The sequence below is a fragment of the Antedon bifida genome, chromosome 10 (assembly GCF_963402885.1).
Source record: "Antedon bifida chromosome 10, ecAntBifi1.1, whole genome shotgun sequence".
Lineage (NCBI taxonomy): Eukaryota > Metazoa > Echinodermata > Crinoidea > Comatulida > Antedonidae > Antedon > Antedon bifida.
This window is the reverse complement of record NC_136235.1, coordinates 17142261-17161362: the sequence shown is the minus strand read 5'-3', so window position 1 is coordinate 17161362 and position 19102 is coordinate 17142261. Positions and strand designations below refer to the sequence as shown.

The window sequence follows — 19102 nt, the reverse complement described above, 5'->3', positions numbered from 1 at the left end:
CTTAGGGGCAAAAAAAATACAACTGAAAACAAAATATTAGTTATTTTATAATTTAATAAAATGCATATTTATTTTTCAATCAAGCATGTACAAATCTGGGAGTGGGAAGGAGATAGTATTCTATTCTACACTTACTCAATATTTGCATCATTAAACAATAAAACTACGTCTAAATATAATGATCAAATTACTTATGTCAAGAATGTACACTAAACTGTACTAACAACATTAGTAAAGCTCTGTCTACACTATCAAACTTTATGTGACAAAAAAATGTGATGTGCCCATATGGACATGATGTCATATCACTACCATATTTAGGCATATCACTACCATATTTAAGCATATCACTACCATATTAGGGCACATCACACTTTTTTTTGTCAAACTAATAGTGTTTAAATATTTTTAATATCAAAGAAACAAGTGTCTATCAGCTATTAAACACGTATCAAAACAACAAAATAATTGCGTACAATTTACAATTAAAAATATAATTTACAGTGTATTTGAAATCAGCTGATTTGTGTTAACTTACTTAAATATATTGCAGTATAGGGTATCACGGTGCGCTGTCACAACGATAGAGGGCGCTGCATGGTTGCTAGCGCAACCAAAAATGCGTTCTATGTTGATAAACTGTATAGATCTGTATTTCTATCAAATTATGTATCTTTGTGTCATTATTCTTATTCTTATGTATGATTATTTTAAACTTAAACTGTAGTTGAAGAATAAATAGATTTTTAAAAACAAATATTTAGTGATCTTTTGAAATTTTATTGAAAATTATTAAGTTTTAAAATGACTACTTCAATAAGCCTATTCTAAACCATTGGTGACCTGAGAATCACTCAGGCAGGTTGAACGTATTTTTTGGTTGGCTAGCAACCACGCAGCGCCACCTACCGTTGTGAAGTCAGCACCGTCAATAAATACGTTCTAATCTATTGATACAATTACATTAATTAATTAATTACTGTAATTTATCATTTAAGGTGAAATTTCAAAATTATTTTTTAAGGGTAAAAGTAATGGGGTTTTTTTCATTGAAAAACACTATAACATTGCAAACTTGAATACAGATAAAATATACTAAAGTTGTCATTGCAAGAAATATATTATAATGTATATGTCTCTTGACTGAAAACACTTGCATCTGATGTTCTATTTTAACATGAACAGCGTAACGCGCTAAGAACGTAACACACAATTATATTATTGCCATTTTCATTCACAGGAGAACGTGAGTTTTGTAAGGCCATTAATCATTTTAATTTGATTCTTGATTAAAATAATTGATAGATATCATACTGGACATTTGAAGCATTGGGAGAGGAACCCCTCCCCACGGCCAAATTTGACACCTGTAAATACCAGTAACCAAATTAAATGTTGTAAACTGGTTTAACTGGTTGTTTACTTTAATGGAAATCAACTGGAAACAATTAAAACCAGTAAAGTAAACTAGTTAATAACCAAATCACAGTTAAACCAGTTAATTCCAACTAGTTTTACTATAACCTGGATTTTTGTAATGGTTTAACTGGTTGTTTACTTTAATGGGAATCAACTGGAAACAATTAAAACCAGTAAAGTAAACTAGTTAATAACCAAATCACAGTTAAACCAGTTAATTCCAACTAATTTTACTGTAACCTAGATTTTTTAACTGGTTTAACTGGAATTTTCTTATGGGCCTCCCTCCATCTTGGATATTGGCCTTATTACTAGGAAAATTCTTTGGACAATTCATCAACAGATTTTTCTGAATGAACTAATGCAGACCATAATGCCTGTAACCGCTTCTTGACCTCTTTTTGATCCTCGGCCGCACAGTCCAACAAAATCGCTTGAAACTGGTAATCTAAAGTACCATCACCATCCGTCGTACATGTATTAAGGTACCGCGTTATTTTGTCACGTGTTCCCGGTGTATCCGACTGTATATCTGCCTGAAGTTTCTTCAGTATATCTTTGATTTTCAATATTGCTTTTTCTTGGTGAGTACTTCTCACGGTTATCACACTCAGTTCGACAGTGATGCACCGCTTGCACAAGCGGTCGATGTACAATTCTAGTTCGTCTTTTTTCTCTGCAAAACAAAAATAAAAAGTATTATAGTTAGTGTAGATAGTGCTAGAACATTTTTACTATATATTTTGTTATACAGTTATGTATGTACCTGTACCTCTATTGTTCGAGGAATCATACCATAGCATAATTTAATATTAGGCCTAGCCTAGGCCTAGGCCTAATACTTTTTTTTTAAATTAGAATAATAATAATAATCTACTACGACAGTATTTACATTTACGGCCCTTGCTTACCCTCTGTTAAATCACTTATTGCCTGGCTTTCTGATACTTTATTTATTTTTTCTAAAATTTCCTGTTTATCCTCTTGGAGTTTTTTGGCTGTGTCCCTAAAAGATTCAACTTGTTTTTCCAGTTCATCCAATGTATTGAGCAAGTAATCAAAAATAGGATCGTCGCAAATTGCCAACATTTTTTCATCGTTTGGTTTCCTGTTAGTTGATGAGTTCTTATTAGCCATTTCCCCACTTGACCTTTCGGTAATGCTTTACTAGAAAAACAGATAATCTTTAAAAATTGCTTATAAACATGAATTTTAGTTGGTTCTTATTATTTCGAAGCATCAATCTACCTGCCAAAAATTCCCAAATACCAAAAAGACAACCGTAAATAATGATACCGCCCTCTATATTTGTATAAAAAGGTCTCGATCACATTATAAATGGAAAATTAAGCAATATATCTGATTCAATTAATAAAAAGTAAGTTTTCTTTTTAAAAATTATATATAATTTTACATATTTTTTATTTAATTATATTTATTTTAATTTATTTGTTTTGTATGCAGTAACAACACATCATTATAATTTAACGCAATATTTTCCGATAAAGAAGGAAGATATTCAAACGATTACTGACTTTGTCTATTTCCACGTGGTTGACGTAATATTATACAGATAAATTAAATATAATCCGTTCGAATAGCTTGGTACACATTTTGTGCAGACTAACGTTAAACGCTAGATCGCCGTGGACGCCCGTGTGAAAGTTTTCACTTTTCTAAAAAGCTAAACGACAGCTATTACAAATACTTAAAATATGCCTATCTTCAAAGGTTTGTTTGTTCATAATTAAAAAGTCATACATTAGATATTAGGCCTACTAACTAGGCTAGGCCATAATAATAGCTGTCCTGTCTGTTTGTGTCTGTGACCTACTCGGAACTACACTCACCGCCACTCTGCTGGACTCTCTTCACGTCACGTCTGTGCCTGAGTTTGGCTGGCCTAGGCCTAGACCCATTTTTATTATTTTAAGCGCTATTGCTGTTTTGCTAGGCCTAGCCTAGGTTAGATAGAGGCCTAAAACTGTTTCATACATTTGAATTTGATTAAATTTGAACACACAAAAAAAATCTCTCATTTCTTCACACAAAACAATTTATTATTATAGTAGGCCCCTACACAACACTACAGTAGTAGGCCTAGTCTAGCTAGTAATATAAATAAATAGGCCTAATTATAATATAATAATTATAATAGGCCTCTAGCTAGTAGTGTAACTAGCCTACTACTACTACTACTAGGAGGTAATTCAAGTTTGTAAAACAACATCAACAATTTGTTTTTAAACCACCAGTTTTTCAGACATACAGATAGTAGGCCTACTAGAGGCTACCATGTCCCGATTGAAGCATACCAAGTTTTTTTTTTAACCTAGTAAATGTTAAATGGGGACGAGAGAAATTTGAGAAGGTAGAATGTAACACAGATGAGCCGCCGGAACTCTTTAAAGCACAGCTGTTTGCACTATCAGGTGTGCAGCCTGACAGGCAAAAAGTGATGTTGAAGGGAGCTGTACTGAAGGAGGAGAACTGGGGAACATTTAAATTGAAAGATGTAGGTATACTATTTAAACAGTACATTTGTCTACCAGAATTGTTTTTATTTTTTTAGTTTGTATGATGAAAAGGTACAGTACCCAGTGTATTCAGAGGTGAATTAATGATTATTTAAACGGCGAGCGCATATATAATATTAGTAGTCTGTCAAAAGTGGTTACTGCACCCCTAGCCCTAACCCCTTTGGCTCACTCTCCTTCCAGTCCAGTTTACCTTTTCAAAAACACAAAGTTACTTTCCTCTCAAGTTTTAGTTTTTAATTCTTTTACTGGCCAATATTCACACACACATTTTAGAAGACAATAATTGTATCTAAAATTAAATTATAAACATATTTATATGAACATTTTCATTAAGATTATGGAAGATAAACTGGTATGTTTTAATTATATTTTAGGGAACCACATTTCTGATGATGGGAACTGCAGATGAACTACCGAAAGAGCCACTTCAGAAGACCATGTTTGTAGAGGATATGAGCGATCAACAGTTAGCAACTGCAGTATGTGTATACAGTTAAACTTAATAATAAATTCTATAGTTGGAAATATTTATCTGACTGTAGTTTAATATATCTATCAGGTTTTGAGTGATAGCTTTACCGTACAGTGTGTAAATTACCTGGTGCGAGATTATACTCAAATATGGTATAAAGCTTTATGTAAGAAAAAGTGTGATGTGCCCAAATATGGTAGTGATATGCTCAAATACGGTAGTGATATGCTCAAATATGGTAGTGATATGACATCATGTGCATATATGGCCACATTTTTTTGTCACATAAAGTTTGATAGTGTAGACAGAGCTAAATTTATATTATACAACTTAAAAAATTTGAAAATCCATTGCTTTTTCTTTTGTTTTTTGTTTAGCTCAATGTCCCAGCTGGTCTAGAGAACCTTGGCAACACTTGTTATCTGAACTCGACTCTCCAATGTTTTCGAAGTGTGCCTGAACTACGAGATTCTCTCAAAAAGTATGCATCACTAAAAACTTTTTTTTTAATTTAACCAAAACAAACCTTTGTTAAGGCCTAATATTAGTAATAAATTATGTAGTCGACTATCCCAATATAGGACTCTCTGAAAACCAGATACTCTCCCAATACCAAACTTTTCTCACCGTTTAAAAAGTCCCAAATTCTTTTTTACCATTGAAAACACATTCCAAATACCAAACTTTATGAAAAACCAGACTTATTAGGCAAGCCCAAAGGGAGAATTTTAACTTGATTATCTTAAAAAGTAATGACTTTTATTAAATTCTTTTATAGGTTTTCTGGTAGGATAAATCCATCAGTAGTTGATATTCAACCAGCAGAATCCATAACGTCCAGTATCCGTGATCTATTCCTGCAAATGGACAGCACCTCACAAGATGTGCAGCCAATCATGTTACTACGGTTAATGCATCTGGCATTCCCAGAATTCGCAGAAAGGGCAGAAAATGGTGCTCTTAAACAGCAGGTAGAGTAACTGTATTTTCAAACAAAACAAACAAAAACATTTTAACTACCAAATCCCTGTTTGATATTCCTATTTATATAAGACCTAAATCAATTCCTGTCATTTGATTGGACGATTGTGGGTCAAATGGCGTGCAATAGTACGGACTATGGAAAGTTTGTTCAATAGTACTTATTATTTGTATACTATTTATAAATAAAATTGTTATAGCACCCTCTATTGTTTTTTCATAAACATGTGCCCTCTGTTAATTAAAATGCAACATACAGTAGCTTTGTGTGTACTGTATATTTCTTTTGTTTTTATTCATTTCATTATTGTCTTTGAAATGTGCTCATAAAAACACTTTATCATATTTATATTCAATAAATAGATGTTAATCTTAAAATGTTAATAAATATTCAATTCCTTTTTTTTAAAATGACTTCTGGCCTCTCATATTTATCTTGAATACTACCTACCTACCTATTTCTATATCTACAGGATGCCAATGAATGCTGGATCCAATTATTCCGTCAACTTGAAGACCAACTCCCGGCAATCACCGCACCTGCACAAGAGGAAGGCGGAAGTGGCGTTGCTGCTGCAGTTCCATCTCCAAGATCAAGTTTTATGAAGCAATATTTCGGTGGTGAATTCAAGTGCAGGTAAGTATCCAGAAGTCTCAAGATTACCTCCTACTATTAAAATATATTTTTCTGGGTTTTTTTTTTGGTGGACACTTTGTTGGGTCAGGAAGGTGTCTACTGTATCTTATGGTTTATCATCACTAATAATTTCCATTTCCTGAAAGGTAATCTTTTAACTTGCTAACCATACATGCAACAGGGGGAGGATCCAGGATTTTGAAATAGTGGAGGCCCAAGGCCTAAAAAGTGTAAAATTCTGAACATTTAACGCTAATGCTCCTATACAGTGTAAATCAAGGAATTGGTGATATTATTAAGAATTTGTATTGCTTTTTATTTCAACTTAGTTTAAAGTGTGATGAGTCCGAGGAAGAACCAGTCAAGTATTCCACTGAAAAGTTTTCCCAACTAAGTTGTTTTATTTCACAAGATGTTAAATACATGCACACAGGTCTTCAATTGGTACGTTTGAAATGATTATACGCCATGGATTATACGCCATGAAATATAATTATAAATAAATAAACACAAAATAAATAAATAAATAATAAAACACAAATAATTCTGAATCATAACATTGTTTGTAGTCTGACCATGCATTAAGTCTACACTATCAAACTTTATGTGACAAAAAAATGTGATGTGCCCATATATGGACATGATTATGTCATATCTCTACCATACTTGAGCATACCACTACCATACTTGGGCACATCACACCATTTTTTGTCAAACTAGTTTGATAGTGTAGACAGAGCTTTATTACCCATCAGCTATTAGTTAATAACACAACACAAACTAAAGAGGGTGCTCTTTAAAAGGCAAAAACATGATGTGTGACTAATAAAAGTTAAGATGGTTGAGTTATATAATAATAATAACATTCAGTCTTTTAACTTTTTCAGAAAATGAAAGAAAACATAGAAAAGAACTCGCCAACTTTACAAAGAAATGCAGTATATACAAAAACGGTAAGAATATATTTGTATGTGTACTGTACTGTGCAATAATTGATTGTATGTTAGTAGGATTTTTTTTTTCAATTTATTTTGATTTTTTTTTTGCAGTTGTTGATCAATAAAAAAAAATAATTGTCACTTCATTCATTCAATCTATTTTTTTAAAATCTTTTTATTAAATCTTTTTTCGTTTTGTTTTCTCTTGCAGTCGGTGATCAATAGACTTCCAGCGTACTTGACCGTTCAATTTGTCCGCTTTTACTACAAAGAAAAGGAAAGTGTTAACGCAAAGATACTAAAGGTACTCAAGCATGACTGTTTTCTGTTAATGATCAATTTAGGTAGTAATCGCAAAGTTGTTATGGTTATTAGTATTAATTAGTTATTAAGTGCCTTTCCGGAATAATGAAAAAGCTGTACAGAATTAAAATAAGCAGACTTAAGCAAAATTAAGCATTTTATTAAAATTTATACTTTGTTATCAAAGTTGTTAAAACTTATTATAGCACACCAGTTATTTGATTGGAGGATTGTGCGTCACATGATATTCAATAGACATATACTATAGTGAAAGATGAAGTGTTCTATTTCAACCTCATGATATAATTTGTACCATTGCACTCAAACATTCATTATTTTGATACATATGAAAACTTACTGCAGTACAACCAATAACATTTGATCATCATTTTTTATAGGATGTTAAATTTCCAATGACCTTTGATGCATTTGACCTTTGCTCAGAAGAACTTCAAACAAGAATGACACCAATAAGAGGAAAGTTCAAAGTTCAAGATGACAAAAGAGCAATGGAAGTCAGTAAGGTTAGTTCCTACTCTCAAGGAGAGGCCCAGTAACCCTAAAACTCTGTCTACACTATTAAACATTATGTGACAAAAAAATGTGATATGCTCATATATGGACATGATGATGTTATATTACTACCATATTTGAGAATATCACTACCATATTTGGGCACATCGCACTTTTTTTGTCAAACTAGTTTGATAGTGTTGACAGAGCTTTAGAAAAGACTATTATAAGTTAGGATACGAGTTAATTAAATTAAATCTAAAAGTAGAAAAATTGTGTCCATAGTCATCTGTAAAAAGTTATGTTTTAATCTGTATACTGAGTACAACTGCTTTTAAAGGGACACCCTTATTACCCTAACCAAGTGTCCTCTTAATTGTGGGGGTAGGGGGTCCCTGAATAGAGGTTTCTCGTAATAAAATTTACTCTTAAAGTTGATTTCTTATCACAATATAGGCAAAAGCTGCAGGTAAAAAGGCACCAGTGGAAAAAGAGGATGTTAAACATCTACCCTATAATTTTGAAGATGGTGAGTGATAAATCAATGTTAACATTTAACTTTAAGATAAAACAAAAGATATTCTAGAGACTCTAGAGATTTTCAAATGTGTGATAACACCACCAGAAAATAATAGTTAATATAGTGGTTTGTTATGTTGCTGTAGCATTACACACATTATCTATAGTGAGTTCAATAAATATCAGTTTTTTATTATACTGACACTCGTTAAAATTTTGGTTATGCATGCGTCTCATTAAAATGTTAAAAATCATTTAAATATAATCTTTATTGAAACTTTTAAATATATATTTATATACTGTACATAATATTGTAAAAACTTTGTTGAAATTTTATTTGTATTTTTGTATGTGCATGGCCCCAGGGAAGAACAGCCATGTTGTGGTTAAATAAAGTTGAATTTAAAAACCTTTTTTATGCTGTACTTGGGTAACATAACCATTTTATTGGATCTTATTTTAAACAAAAAACTGTATTGTATTATTTACTGATATCTAGTCATTTCTTAATATTTAAATCTTCATAAATCCTTTCTTACAGACGTTGGTAGCAATAACAGTGGTTATTATACATTACAAGCAGTGTTAACGCATCAAGGCAGGTCGAGTTCATCTGGTCATTACGTTGGATGGATACACAATAAAGGAGGTTAGCATTTTTATTGTCTTTTTTAGTTTTACTGGTTTGACAATAACATGTTTTTCAAAGCCCTGTCTACGCTATCAAACTTTATGTGACAAAGAAAATCTGATGTGCCCATATATGGACACGATGATGTCATATCACTACCATATTTGGACATATCACAATCATATTTGGGCACATCACACTTTTTTTGTCAAACTAGTTTGATAGTGTAGACAGAGCTTTAGATTATCTGATTTTTATTTCAAGGGAATTGAAAATGAGGCAGCTCTTTAGGATTTAACATCTTTCCTCTGAAAATTTCAATTTTCCTCAATTTTTTTTCTTAATATAAAAAAAGAATGATATGGTTTCATTTTTCCCTGTTCTATGGTTTTGAAATATTTACACTGCTAGCATTTATTATATAGCTTGTTGGCTTGTTTACATTTCCTATCCTTTGGCTTTCAAATCAAAAGCCCAAATCTGCTGTCAGAGGATGTTGTAACAACCTTTAATTGTCACCCAAAGAGATTACTGTATAATGTATCAATCTCTACATTACCTAAAGGGATTATATTAATGTATTAATACTAATCTGTACGTTACCTAGAGGGATGAAGTGACTTCTATTTCTGTCTTATAGCCAAGGTTGTCAAATTACCTAGGATTAGCAGGCAACTGCTGTGAATGTTATTTGGAAGTATTTAATTAAATGTTTAATTAACTGACTGAGTTAATTAGGAAAATATAATTTGCAATGTGCTAGATATAATTAGAAAAACTGCAATATCAGAAAGCTGATTTTTATCATGCTGTCTCCTTTTATGTTGTAATGTTGTAGTAATGTCAACTCACATTTTAATACACCCTCCATAATTTGAAACCTTTTTCAAAATCAGACCTTTTCAGGTCTTAAATGTAAAATTTCATTCAAAAACTAGGTTTTTAGGAAATTTTGGCATTTTGTGCCAGCCCAAAGATGTCCAAAAAAGTTATCAATGTCATTATTTTATTGTTGACCTCTCATGTCAATCATTGGTTAAGTAAGATGCATAGGGTTTGTTTAAACCGGCTAAAAAGTGTAATGATAAATTAACCACAAATTATCGGCAGAAGAAATGGTAAAAATGACAAATAACTGATTTAAAACAAATTATTTTTGAATGACCACACAGTTGACCCTGATTAAACTAGTTACCATCTTGACTGTTTTAACACCTGAGCTTATTGCATTATGGGTATAGATAGCTCTGTCTACACTATCAAACTAGTTTGACAACAAAATGTGTGATGTGCCCAAATGTGGTAGTAATATGCCCAAACATGGTAGTGATATGCCCAAATATGGTAGTGATATGACATCATCATGTCCACTTATAGGCACATCACATTTTTTTGTCACATACAGTTTGATAGTGTAGACAGAGCTTTGGCAGAAATATAAATTAGAAGTTTCAATCTATTATTAAAATAACTGTTAATTTGGTAATTTTATACAGCAGAAACAGGTGAATAGATCAGTCAATACAGATTTTAAAGCTAATAATAAACATGTTATTAATTAGTGCGTTATTATCTTGTTTAATAATGCAGATATAAATTGCCTGGGCAATTGGTTAAAGATTTCTGTTGGTCAGTGCAAATTACGTCTATTGTCCATTTTGTTTGTTAGGGAAATCGTGTACGATGACGGTAAGGAAGTCCACCTCTGCCATCTCATACTCTTATAATCAAATACTTCCTTAACACATTAACAAGAAACATCACAATTAACTTAATTAATTAAAGTCAGCATATTGACATTAGTCAGTAAGCTCAACTACAGTGTCAATGTAGTGGTAATGGGTGTGTTCGCAGTGTGTACCGTTTAACACCGCAACGTGTGGCTTACACATTCACAAGGGGCAGAACCACAGTGTCAGTTTAATTAAAATGGGTGTGTTTGCGGTATGTTAACAGGTGGCTCGTGGCTTGTATTCACACCTGTGATTATCATTGAATTGACAACTGCAGATGTGTATCAAGCTACGTTAGGTTCAATGACTTGATTTTTCAATTATTGTTTTAGCAAACATACATTAGAATTTACTTTTCTCACACAACTAAAAAAAACAACATATTTAAGCAATTACTACAGTCTATGACTGTACTTGGTGTAAAGCTCTGTCTACACTATTAAACTAGTTTGACAAAAAAAGAGTGATTGCCCAAATATGGTAGTGATATGTCCATATACTGTATGGGCACATAACATGTTTTGTTTGATAGTGTAGACAGAGCTTAACTCTGGGTTTCTCCTATAGAGACTTATGCAGTAACATTAGACTCCTAAAGACATTACAATACATTAGAATAGACTGACAGTTTGGTAACTAGTATCAAAAAGTTGGTTGAATAATATGCCAAATGTTGGGCTACTGTATGATTCCAATATTACTGTTAATAAAATTGTTATTTTAGTTTTTCAGTATGTAGACTGTCAATTTCGTTGACCATTCACTTCCCTTGACCGTTCATTTCCAATGACCATGACTTGTCCTATTTCATTGTGTCCTTGTTATGCGGACTTCCAGAAGTAAATTTAATCACTCAAAAATTGTTGTTTTTAAATGTTGTAAAAATATTCTAGACAGTAAATTATATTATCATTAACTCACTTTTTGACCATTAATCATTTACTTCCTTGACCATTAATTCTCACTGACCATCGAATACGATCTTTCATCGTGCACCCCTTATGCACACTTCCTTTAAGTAACTTAGTCACTTAAAAATTACGATTTATTGTACGCATTAATAATGAAGAACAAATATAAGCACTTAGAAATATAATTGATTGATAATAACTGGAGTATTTCAAGCAATAATCATTTAAACAAATGACAGTTACTGTGTTGACATATACAGTACACACTGTAGAAGAACCCCTATTAACGGGACACCTTCAGGACCAAACAATGTATTAATGGGAGTGCCCATTGTTACGACCACTTTTGGCCTAAATAACAGCAACGAGGTTTGAAACAAACAATAGCCAACACTCAAAGTACTATGCAAGAAGCACTTTCACTTTCAAGATGCATTACATAACAAAACTATGATGTTACAACAATACGAATGATACCGAGTGGTGGTTTGCCTAGACATCCGTACATTCCAATCACAACGTTTACATTTTTCTTGTCCTTGCGTCTTATCTCGCTTCCAGTCTCGAACACAGCTTTCCCATAGATCACCGCGCATCACAATGTTCCCTTCTTATATCCACTCATTTGCATGCGACACCTGATTATTATCGTAACACCTGACTATCGTCACACGAACACCATGAATAGGGAGTTGGCCATAGTGTTAAAACATATATTGTTTATTTCATGGGAAAGTGTACCTTAATAGTGGTGTTCCAAATAGGTATTTAACTGTACTTTATTTAGATGTCAATATTACAGTACTGTAAAAAAAAGAATTGGATGCATAATGTAGTCAACCATATTACTTATTTCTTTATATTTTTCAGAGGAATGGCTCAAGTTTGATGATGATAAAGTTACTCCTATCTTTGAAGAGGACATTTTAAAACTATCAGGGGGAGGAGACTGGCATTGTGCATATGTACTGATATATGGACCAAAGAGGCTAATTGATGATGAGGGTGCTTCATCAGAAGCTAACAGTGACCAACCAGAGAAAACCACTGAAGAACCAGAAAAAATGGTAGAATAGAACTGGAACAGAAAGCTGTCAAGATAAAAATCAACGTAACTAATTTAAACCTTTTTTTATGCACATATATGAAGATAAGCACTGTAAATTTAGCTTCTACAGTAGCCTGTTGGTTCTAGCATTCTATCATGTCAAAGCCTAGAACTGGTTTGAGAACCCCTGGCCTAGAGTATTTATCAGCCCAGCTCTGCTGATAGCTGGATGGCCACCATAACTAGTTTCCTTCTTTTTCAGATATACTGTCTTTACTACAGTAGCATTAGCATGGTATTTGCATATTGCTATTTAAAAGCGAACAACTAAATCTTAAACTTCTGCAAAGTTGAAGTCCTAGGAAAAATGAAACAATAGTTTACAGTATACAAAGGCAGAAACGTTGTCTGTTGGTAGCATGTGGTCAAAAACTATCTTTAAAAAGTGTCCCTAGAAATGTCAGGCCATTGCTATATACTGTATACTGCATCATATCACACGCAAAAATCAAGTGAGTGAGTTCAAGTAAAACAAGTATATGGATTCATTACTCAGAAACATAAGGCTTACTCATATTAATACAGGCATTTAGTAATGAGAAGCGGTGTAAGCAGTTACAATGCTATGATTTTGCGGTAAACGTGATTATAGCAATACGATTTAGCTTCTAATCTATCATAAAAGCTATATTTGTAAACAAAGTCATAACTGCTTTACCTGTGCTTTAGTTGTGTGCTAGACATACCAATACGGGGTAGTTACACAGCACAGAACTGTATTTATGCAAATGAAAATGTTCATATATGGTGCTACAGGAGCTAATAGTAATGTCTACCATAAAGCAGTGACTTCTGCTAGCGTGGTGTATCTGGGAATTATCCATGGAATATCTACCATGAAAATTCATTCCAACTTTCTTCAAAATCTTAAGTTGTAAGTAGGAACCAGCATATAATACGGCCACTGGTTTTTCTGTGAGGCCAGTCAAAAAAAAACCTTATCCAATAATAGTAAATTTGTGAAATTGAAATCGCGAATGCATAACAGAAAAATATTTTGTGATATTAATCTAACAATCTGTATGTAGAAATATAAAGCTCTGTCTAAACTATCAAACTTTAAGTGACAAAAAAATGTGATGTGCCCATATATGGACATGATGATGTCATATCACTACCGTATTTGGACATGTCACTACCATATTTGGTAGTGTAGACAGAGTTTATTAAAGTTTATTATTTACCAACCTGAAATAGAAAATTGTAGAGAAAATTGCAGCTTATACTGCCCTCAATGTTTAATGTTAATAATTTGAATTCAGCGTACATGTGGTCTATTATTATAGGCTGTAAAATGTTGGAAATAATAATAATAAAATCATATTTGAATTATAATGTTGGATTAAAATAATCTAATTTGCATTTGTTACACCTGTGTTTGTCAATATCATTTTGCGCATTTTGACACCTGTTTGTATCGACAATTCCATTATTATTTATCCCAAACTCTATTTCTGTCCTGGTCTGATGGAAATTTAATAAACCTATTGACAGTTTAAATTGTTCAAGGTCAGCTTTAAATGTTATTTGTGAGTTGCACAATATTGTATGTATTTTATAATATTAAAGATATATTGTCCCCTGAAAAAATAATTCTTAAACAATTTATTTTTTGAATATGCCATTTTAATGTCACATAATAGTTATTCACTTGGACCAAAAGTTGGACTGAAAAAAAAATTATTTACTGTGATTTAAAGAAAAAATTAGTCAAATTTGCTGTCAGCCAATGGGTTTTTGGTTGAATTCAACAATTTATTTTGTCATTTTATAAGTGAAAACATTATTTTCTTTCGTTTTTTTTACGAAAGAAACTTTATTTAAACTACAAAATAACCTATTCAAATTCTGATTTAATTAATCTTTATTTTCATCTTTAAGTAAAAATATACCACAAGGGTTTCCTGTTTATGCTTTAATTTTAATTTGTCAGATATCTAAATGTTTTATACCCCTTTCACGTTGCCTGGAAAAAATTCCGGTGTTTACACACACCATGCAAAATGCATGAACTCGTGAAAGGAGTAAGTCCTAAAAGTTCGCTCCCATCCTAGACTTGCCTGTAATGTTGTCTTTTTTTATGTTAGTCGGCGTGTTGATTTTTGTCCTGAAACACACAAGTCAAGTGTATACGTATGAAACGCCATATATGCCAAAATATTTATCTTTTTACTAATATTAAGTCAAAACACCGTCTGGAACCCAAACTAGACCCCATCCCTGATCCCATTTTATTTTCAAGCATTGGACAAAGGTCATGTCTTTGTTCGAAGTAGATATTTCTATTTCCTAATATATATTTTTAATAATTAACTATAAATATCATTTTTTCGAATGCGTAACAAAAATAAATGCAGCATCATTCAAAACGTGGTAAACACGATAATTTCCAAAAACGCGACAGTTTCCATAAAGACACTAGATTGTTATCCCGCATGTCAATCACTCCCTCTACTTACAAAATGCCATTTTGACATTCCTACTGAAATTTTATAAATAATAATTCATATTTCACCTGTTTCATATTAAGCAATTACGTAAAGTCGCCATTCCGTAGTGGATTTTAATTCCAAGGCCTTTTACCTTGTAAATAATAGGAATAGTTTGATGTAAATGTTTGATTTAAAATAGCCATAATTAATCGAAATCTCTTGCACGCAACTTTTTAAAATTCAATAATCTTTGTGTACCCTGCATTTGGATGTTTGTTAATACCAGGAAAGAAATAATTGTATTCTTTATTCCGTTGATACAAGTTTCCAGTAATCTTCCTCTTCGGTTGGGAATTGTCTCCATATACCAGGCCCAGTGCCCAGCGTTTCCCACGGGTGCAGTGTTCAGCTCCCCGTACCAATTGGCACCGTTTCTACTAATCCAGGGACGTTATAATAAATGTATATCCAGGGACGTTCCAGTGTTCTTACACTAAACGTACTGTTTAATTGATTCGATTCAGTATTATCAATTTAAGTTCCATAAATACTGGACCTTCACCTTGCCATGATATCATTCAAAGATATCTCCATGACTATTGACCAACCGGAAAGATTTTAAATACAAACCTTAATAAAGATATACATATTCGCTGCAGGGTGTCTGTATATTGTTAACTGATTCATATAAAATTATGTTAATTTTGAAATGAACTTAAGACACGTTATAAAGGCCTAAGAATTATACGTGGACGAGACTATCACCGTTTTAGTAAAGGCTAAATTGATTTTTAACGATTTGTAATTGTTCGAAAAACAAGGCCATAATACATGGCCGCAGTCGCGTGTTTTGAGTTAGTGTTTACCGACCGACCAACCGACTGACATAGTGAGCTATAGAGTCGCGTTTGCACTAGAGTAATAAACCACTTTTATTACGGATCCTTATTATTTGTAAACAATGCCAACTACACTGCATATATCGTTGAATATGTATTTTATTAAATTGCATTTTTCTTTTAAGAGATTTATACTTCTGTTAATAATAAATGCATGTATACCGTAAGGTCTCCACTTTATTATTATGAAGCAAGGGTTACACCCATGGTACTAGACTTGCCCCAAGTCTGTATTTTATTGTTTATGTTAGTCCACCAGTCGACGTTTCAATTTTTGTCTAAAAAATTATATTATATGTACAGTATGGAACGCAAAATGTGCCAAAATATTTATCTGTACTAATTACGTGCTAGAACTGAGTCTTCCATGATACATGCTTCAAATAAAATACCAATCATCCTGGTATCCGGCTAGATGGATAACCTATAGCCTATTGTGGTTTTAGCGTTCTATCCCAAAATGATATCAAATATTTGTTCAGTATTATATTATCTAATACAGCCACGATTAAATGGAAATACCGTGACATACATTGCGTCATAAGTAAGAGTGAACCGTTTTAGGCTCACGAAATCTACAATTACGATGAAAGGGCACTTGGATCATAGGTTAAAAGTCCGTCATAAAGACCTACCTTAAAAAACCAATGCACTGTATTGCTACCGTATTCAACTAAACAGTAATCAATACTTCATCAGTTTATTACTTTTTAATAATTATTAGGGAGAATGGAATAATAATGTTTAATGATAATCTGTAATAAACATACCGATGTTATCGTAGATTCAATTTACTGTACATCATTATGTAAAGTATGTTTTATTTGCTGTTTGTTCTTCCAAGAATCATAAGCAAACAACATACTTACAAACAGACCCATGCATGATATGTATTTCGAATAAAAAAAACCTACGATTACCGCATCTCAGAGCCTGTCACGTTTTAAATAAAAATAACCACAAGTAGGTCCAGGAGATGGCGTCTTAAGCTTGGTTCCCACTAGGACGCAACGCAAGCGTCTTGACCAATGACAAGCGACAATTAAAATAATCATCGCTTGTGATTGGTCAAAACTCACTTACGTTGCGTTACGTCCTTGTGTTGCGTCTATGTAAACCAAGCATTATAGAAAATATGTATGTACGTATTTATAGACGACTCTAATGTCGCCGAAAGCAATTTAAAATTTGTTTTTTAAAAAAAGTAATAAAATTCGAATTATGTTAAAATAAATCTAAGATCGGCGCCACGTTTTTAATCATTTCTTCATAAACTTTCTAAATCATTATGATTTCATAATGATGTGTAGTCAGCCGTGAACTGTGTTACACTTTTGCTCAACACTGCGCAAGTGTCTGTGTTTTGTCTGGCATCGTGACGATGCCGCAGGGGGCTGTCAGGTGGGGATGGTACAAGATTTCGACTCCTATCAAACGGGTTTATTAAGCTAGTCCTATAGTTGCGATGTTTATCGTGATTCTTTTCCCCTGATGAGTAGTAGTTGAGTGAATTGAACGGCGGGTTGGATGAGTAATAGGAAGGAGGCACTCCTGCTAATTCCAACAATTCTGTGCTGTCACCGTTGATGTTTTAAGTAAATCACAAAGTGTTGCTTAAACGAAGTAAAATGCAAGGTGAACATAATTTAGCAATGAAAACTATTACTGTAAAATGACAACTTTATTAAGTTTAACCAATTTATATAATTTATCCGTAACCCCACGACCTCGCGAGTATCTGTCCAGTATCAAATCTGTCCATTCTTTCGAACCAACGTAAATAAAAATATTATTACTATTAGGATTCTCTCATGTTTAAGTGGATATACATAATATATACAAAAAATAAGTATATACAAAAAATCTCTGTGAAAAGGCGCACTGATGTTGGTTCAATAATAGACAGACAAAAACTCCTGTATCATAACAATAACAGGCCAATTAAAACGTTTACATCGCATTAGTAGACCAGAATAAATTTAAAATAGGCTACTGCTAATACAGGTAGGCCTAACTCTTCCATGCTTGGCTTACTACTATCAGTTTGTTGAAAGTTAGCACGGTACCGTATCGTTGCGATCGTATAATATGCATAATGCTTTAACAAAGCTATGAATAGAATTATTTGGATATAGTAATACGTAGGGGAGATGGCATGTCATAATGTACCCGAACTATTCCACGATTTGGTAATAAACAGAACAGTTATTCAAATGCCAAGTGTTCAATTACCCTGTATATATTGGCCCTGAAATATTAAACATCTTCCAAAATCAAAACATAATAATTAGGTATCATGTTTTCCTGTTCCATAGACAAAATAGTAAATTGCTGCTAAAGCGGAAATTAGGAGAGCCATCATTTTTGTTTTTATTGCTTTGGCTGTTTTGCCTTGTCATAATAAATGTTTTCGTTCAGATGTTATAATGTCATTGGCAAACTCTGGAGGGTATTTAAGGATACCCGTGGCCGTAGTAAACTTAGTATGATAATAGTATGAAGATATATCAGTCAATATTTACAAGTAAAAGAAAAGGCAATTAAGTTTTCAGAAATGTTCTAAATTTCAAAATAAATTATTTAACCATTCTTAATTGTAACTGTAATACTTATATATAGCATATTATTATTATTAGTATTGATTTTCAGGAAAATCAAATATATTGGTTACATCACAACATCTTAAGATCTCGAGTTATCTGTATCTTCAATATGGACTGAAATGTTAAATAGCACGCCCTCTATCTGCATTTTGCCAAAGATTTTAGGAAGGAACTTCTAGTATTTTAGTCCGGTCAGAGTTTCTAAGCTTAAAATTAGGCTTGTATTTAACTAAATGGAACGTTAATTGACATAAATAGAAGTTACTTCGTGATACACTCTGATTCATTATTATAGAAAACAAGGGGAAGAAAATTAGTGAGGATAAACCACGTAACCTTGTGTGTTAAAAGATTCTTATTTTAGATTTTGTTGGGAGATTCAGTTCGGTAGTTTTGTCAAAACACGTAACGTGACACATTGGACTGGCAAGCAATCATAAATTGTAGGTTTACCGGTAGTCGG

General features: G+C 32.6%; 2 protein-coding genes across 2 annotated transcripts; one reads left to right on the top strand and one right to left on the bottom strand.

The window, feature by feature from the left end:
- Nucleotides 1–50: 50 nt before the first annotated feature.
- On the bottom strand, nt 51–2590 carry LOC144854036 (BAG family molecular chaperone regulator 2-like). Its single transcript, XM_078711916.1, has 2 exons — nt 2331–2590; nt 51–2095 (listed from the first exon to the last, which is right to left on the bottom strand). The coding sequence occupies exons 1-2, from the start codon at nt 2554–2556 to the stop codon at nt 1731–1733; spliced, it is 591 nt and encodes a 196-aa protein (XP_078568042.1). The 5' UTR covers nt 2557–2590; the 3' UTR covers nt 51–1730.
- Nucleotides 2591–3044: 454 nt separating this feature from the next.
- LOC144854046 (ubiquitin carboxyl-terminal hydrolase 14-like) lies at nt 3045–13312 on the top strand. Its single transcript, XM_078711926.1, has 14 exons — nt 3045–3150; nt 3756–3934; nt 4334–4438; nt 4809–4912; nt 5210–5402; nt 5886–6049; nt 6379–6493; nt 6937–7002; nt 7199–7291; nt 7689–7814; nt 8260–8332; nt 8864–8971; nt 12468–12708; nt 12908–13312. The coding sequence occupies exons 1-13, from the start codon at nt 3135–3137 to the stop codon at nt 12671–12673; spliced, it is 1548 nt and encodes a 515-aa protein (XP_078568052.1). The 5' UTR covers nt 3045–3134; the 3' UTR covers nt 12674–12708; nt 12908–13312.
- Nucleotides 13313–19102: the final 5790 nt, after the last annotated feature.

What these genes read in the sequence shown, in the direction of transcription:
- LOC144854036 (XM_078711916.1), bottom strand. Translation starts at nt 2,556, where the DNA reads ATGGCTAATAAGAACTCATCAACTAACAGGAAACCAAACGATGAAAAA. An exon ending in AATAAGTGATTTAACAGAGG is followed by an intron (nt 2,096 to 2,330) that starts GTAAGCAAGGGC and finishes TTTGTTTTGCAG; the next exon opens with AGAAAAAAGACGAACTAGAA.
- LOC144854046 (XM_078711926.1), top strand. An exon ending in GGTGGTGAATTCAAGTGCAG is followed by an intron (nt 6,050 to 6,378) that starts GTAAGTATCCAG and finishes ATTTCAACTTAG; the next exon opens with TTTAAAGTGTGATGAGTCCG. An exon ending in TGCACACAGGTCTTCAATTG is followed by an intron (nt 6,494 to 6,936) that starts GTACGTTTGAAA and finishes TAACTTTTTCAG; the next exon opens with AAAATGAAAGAAAACATAGA.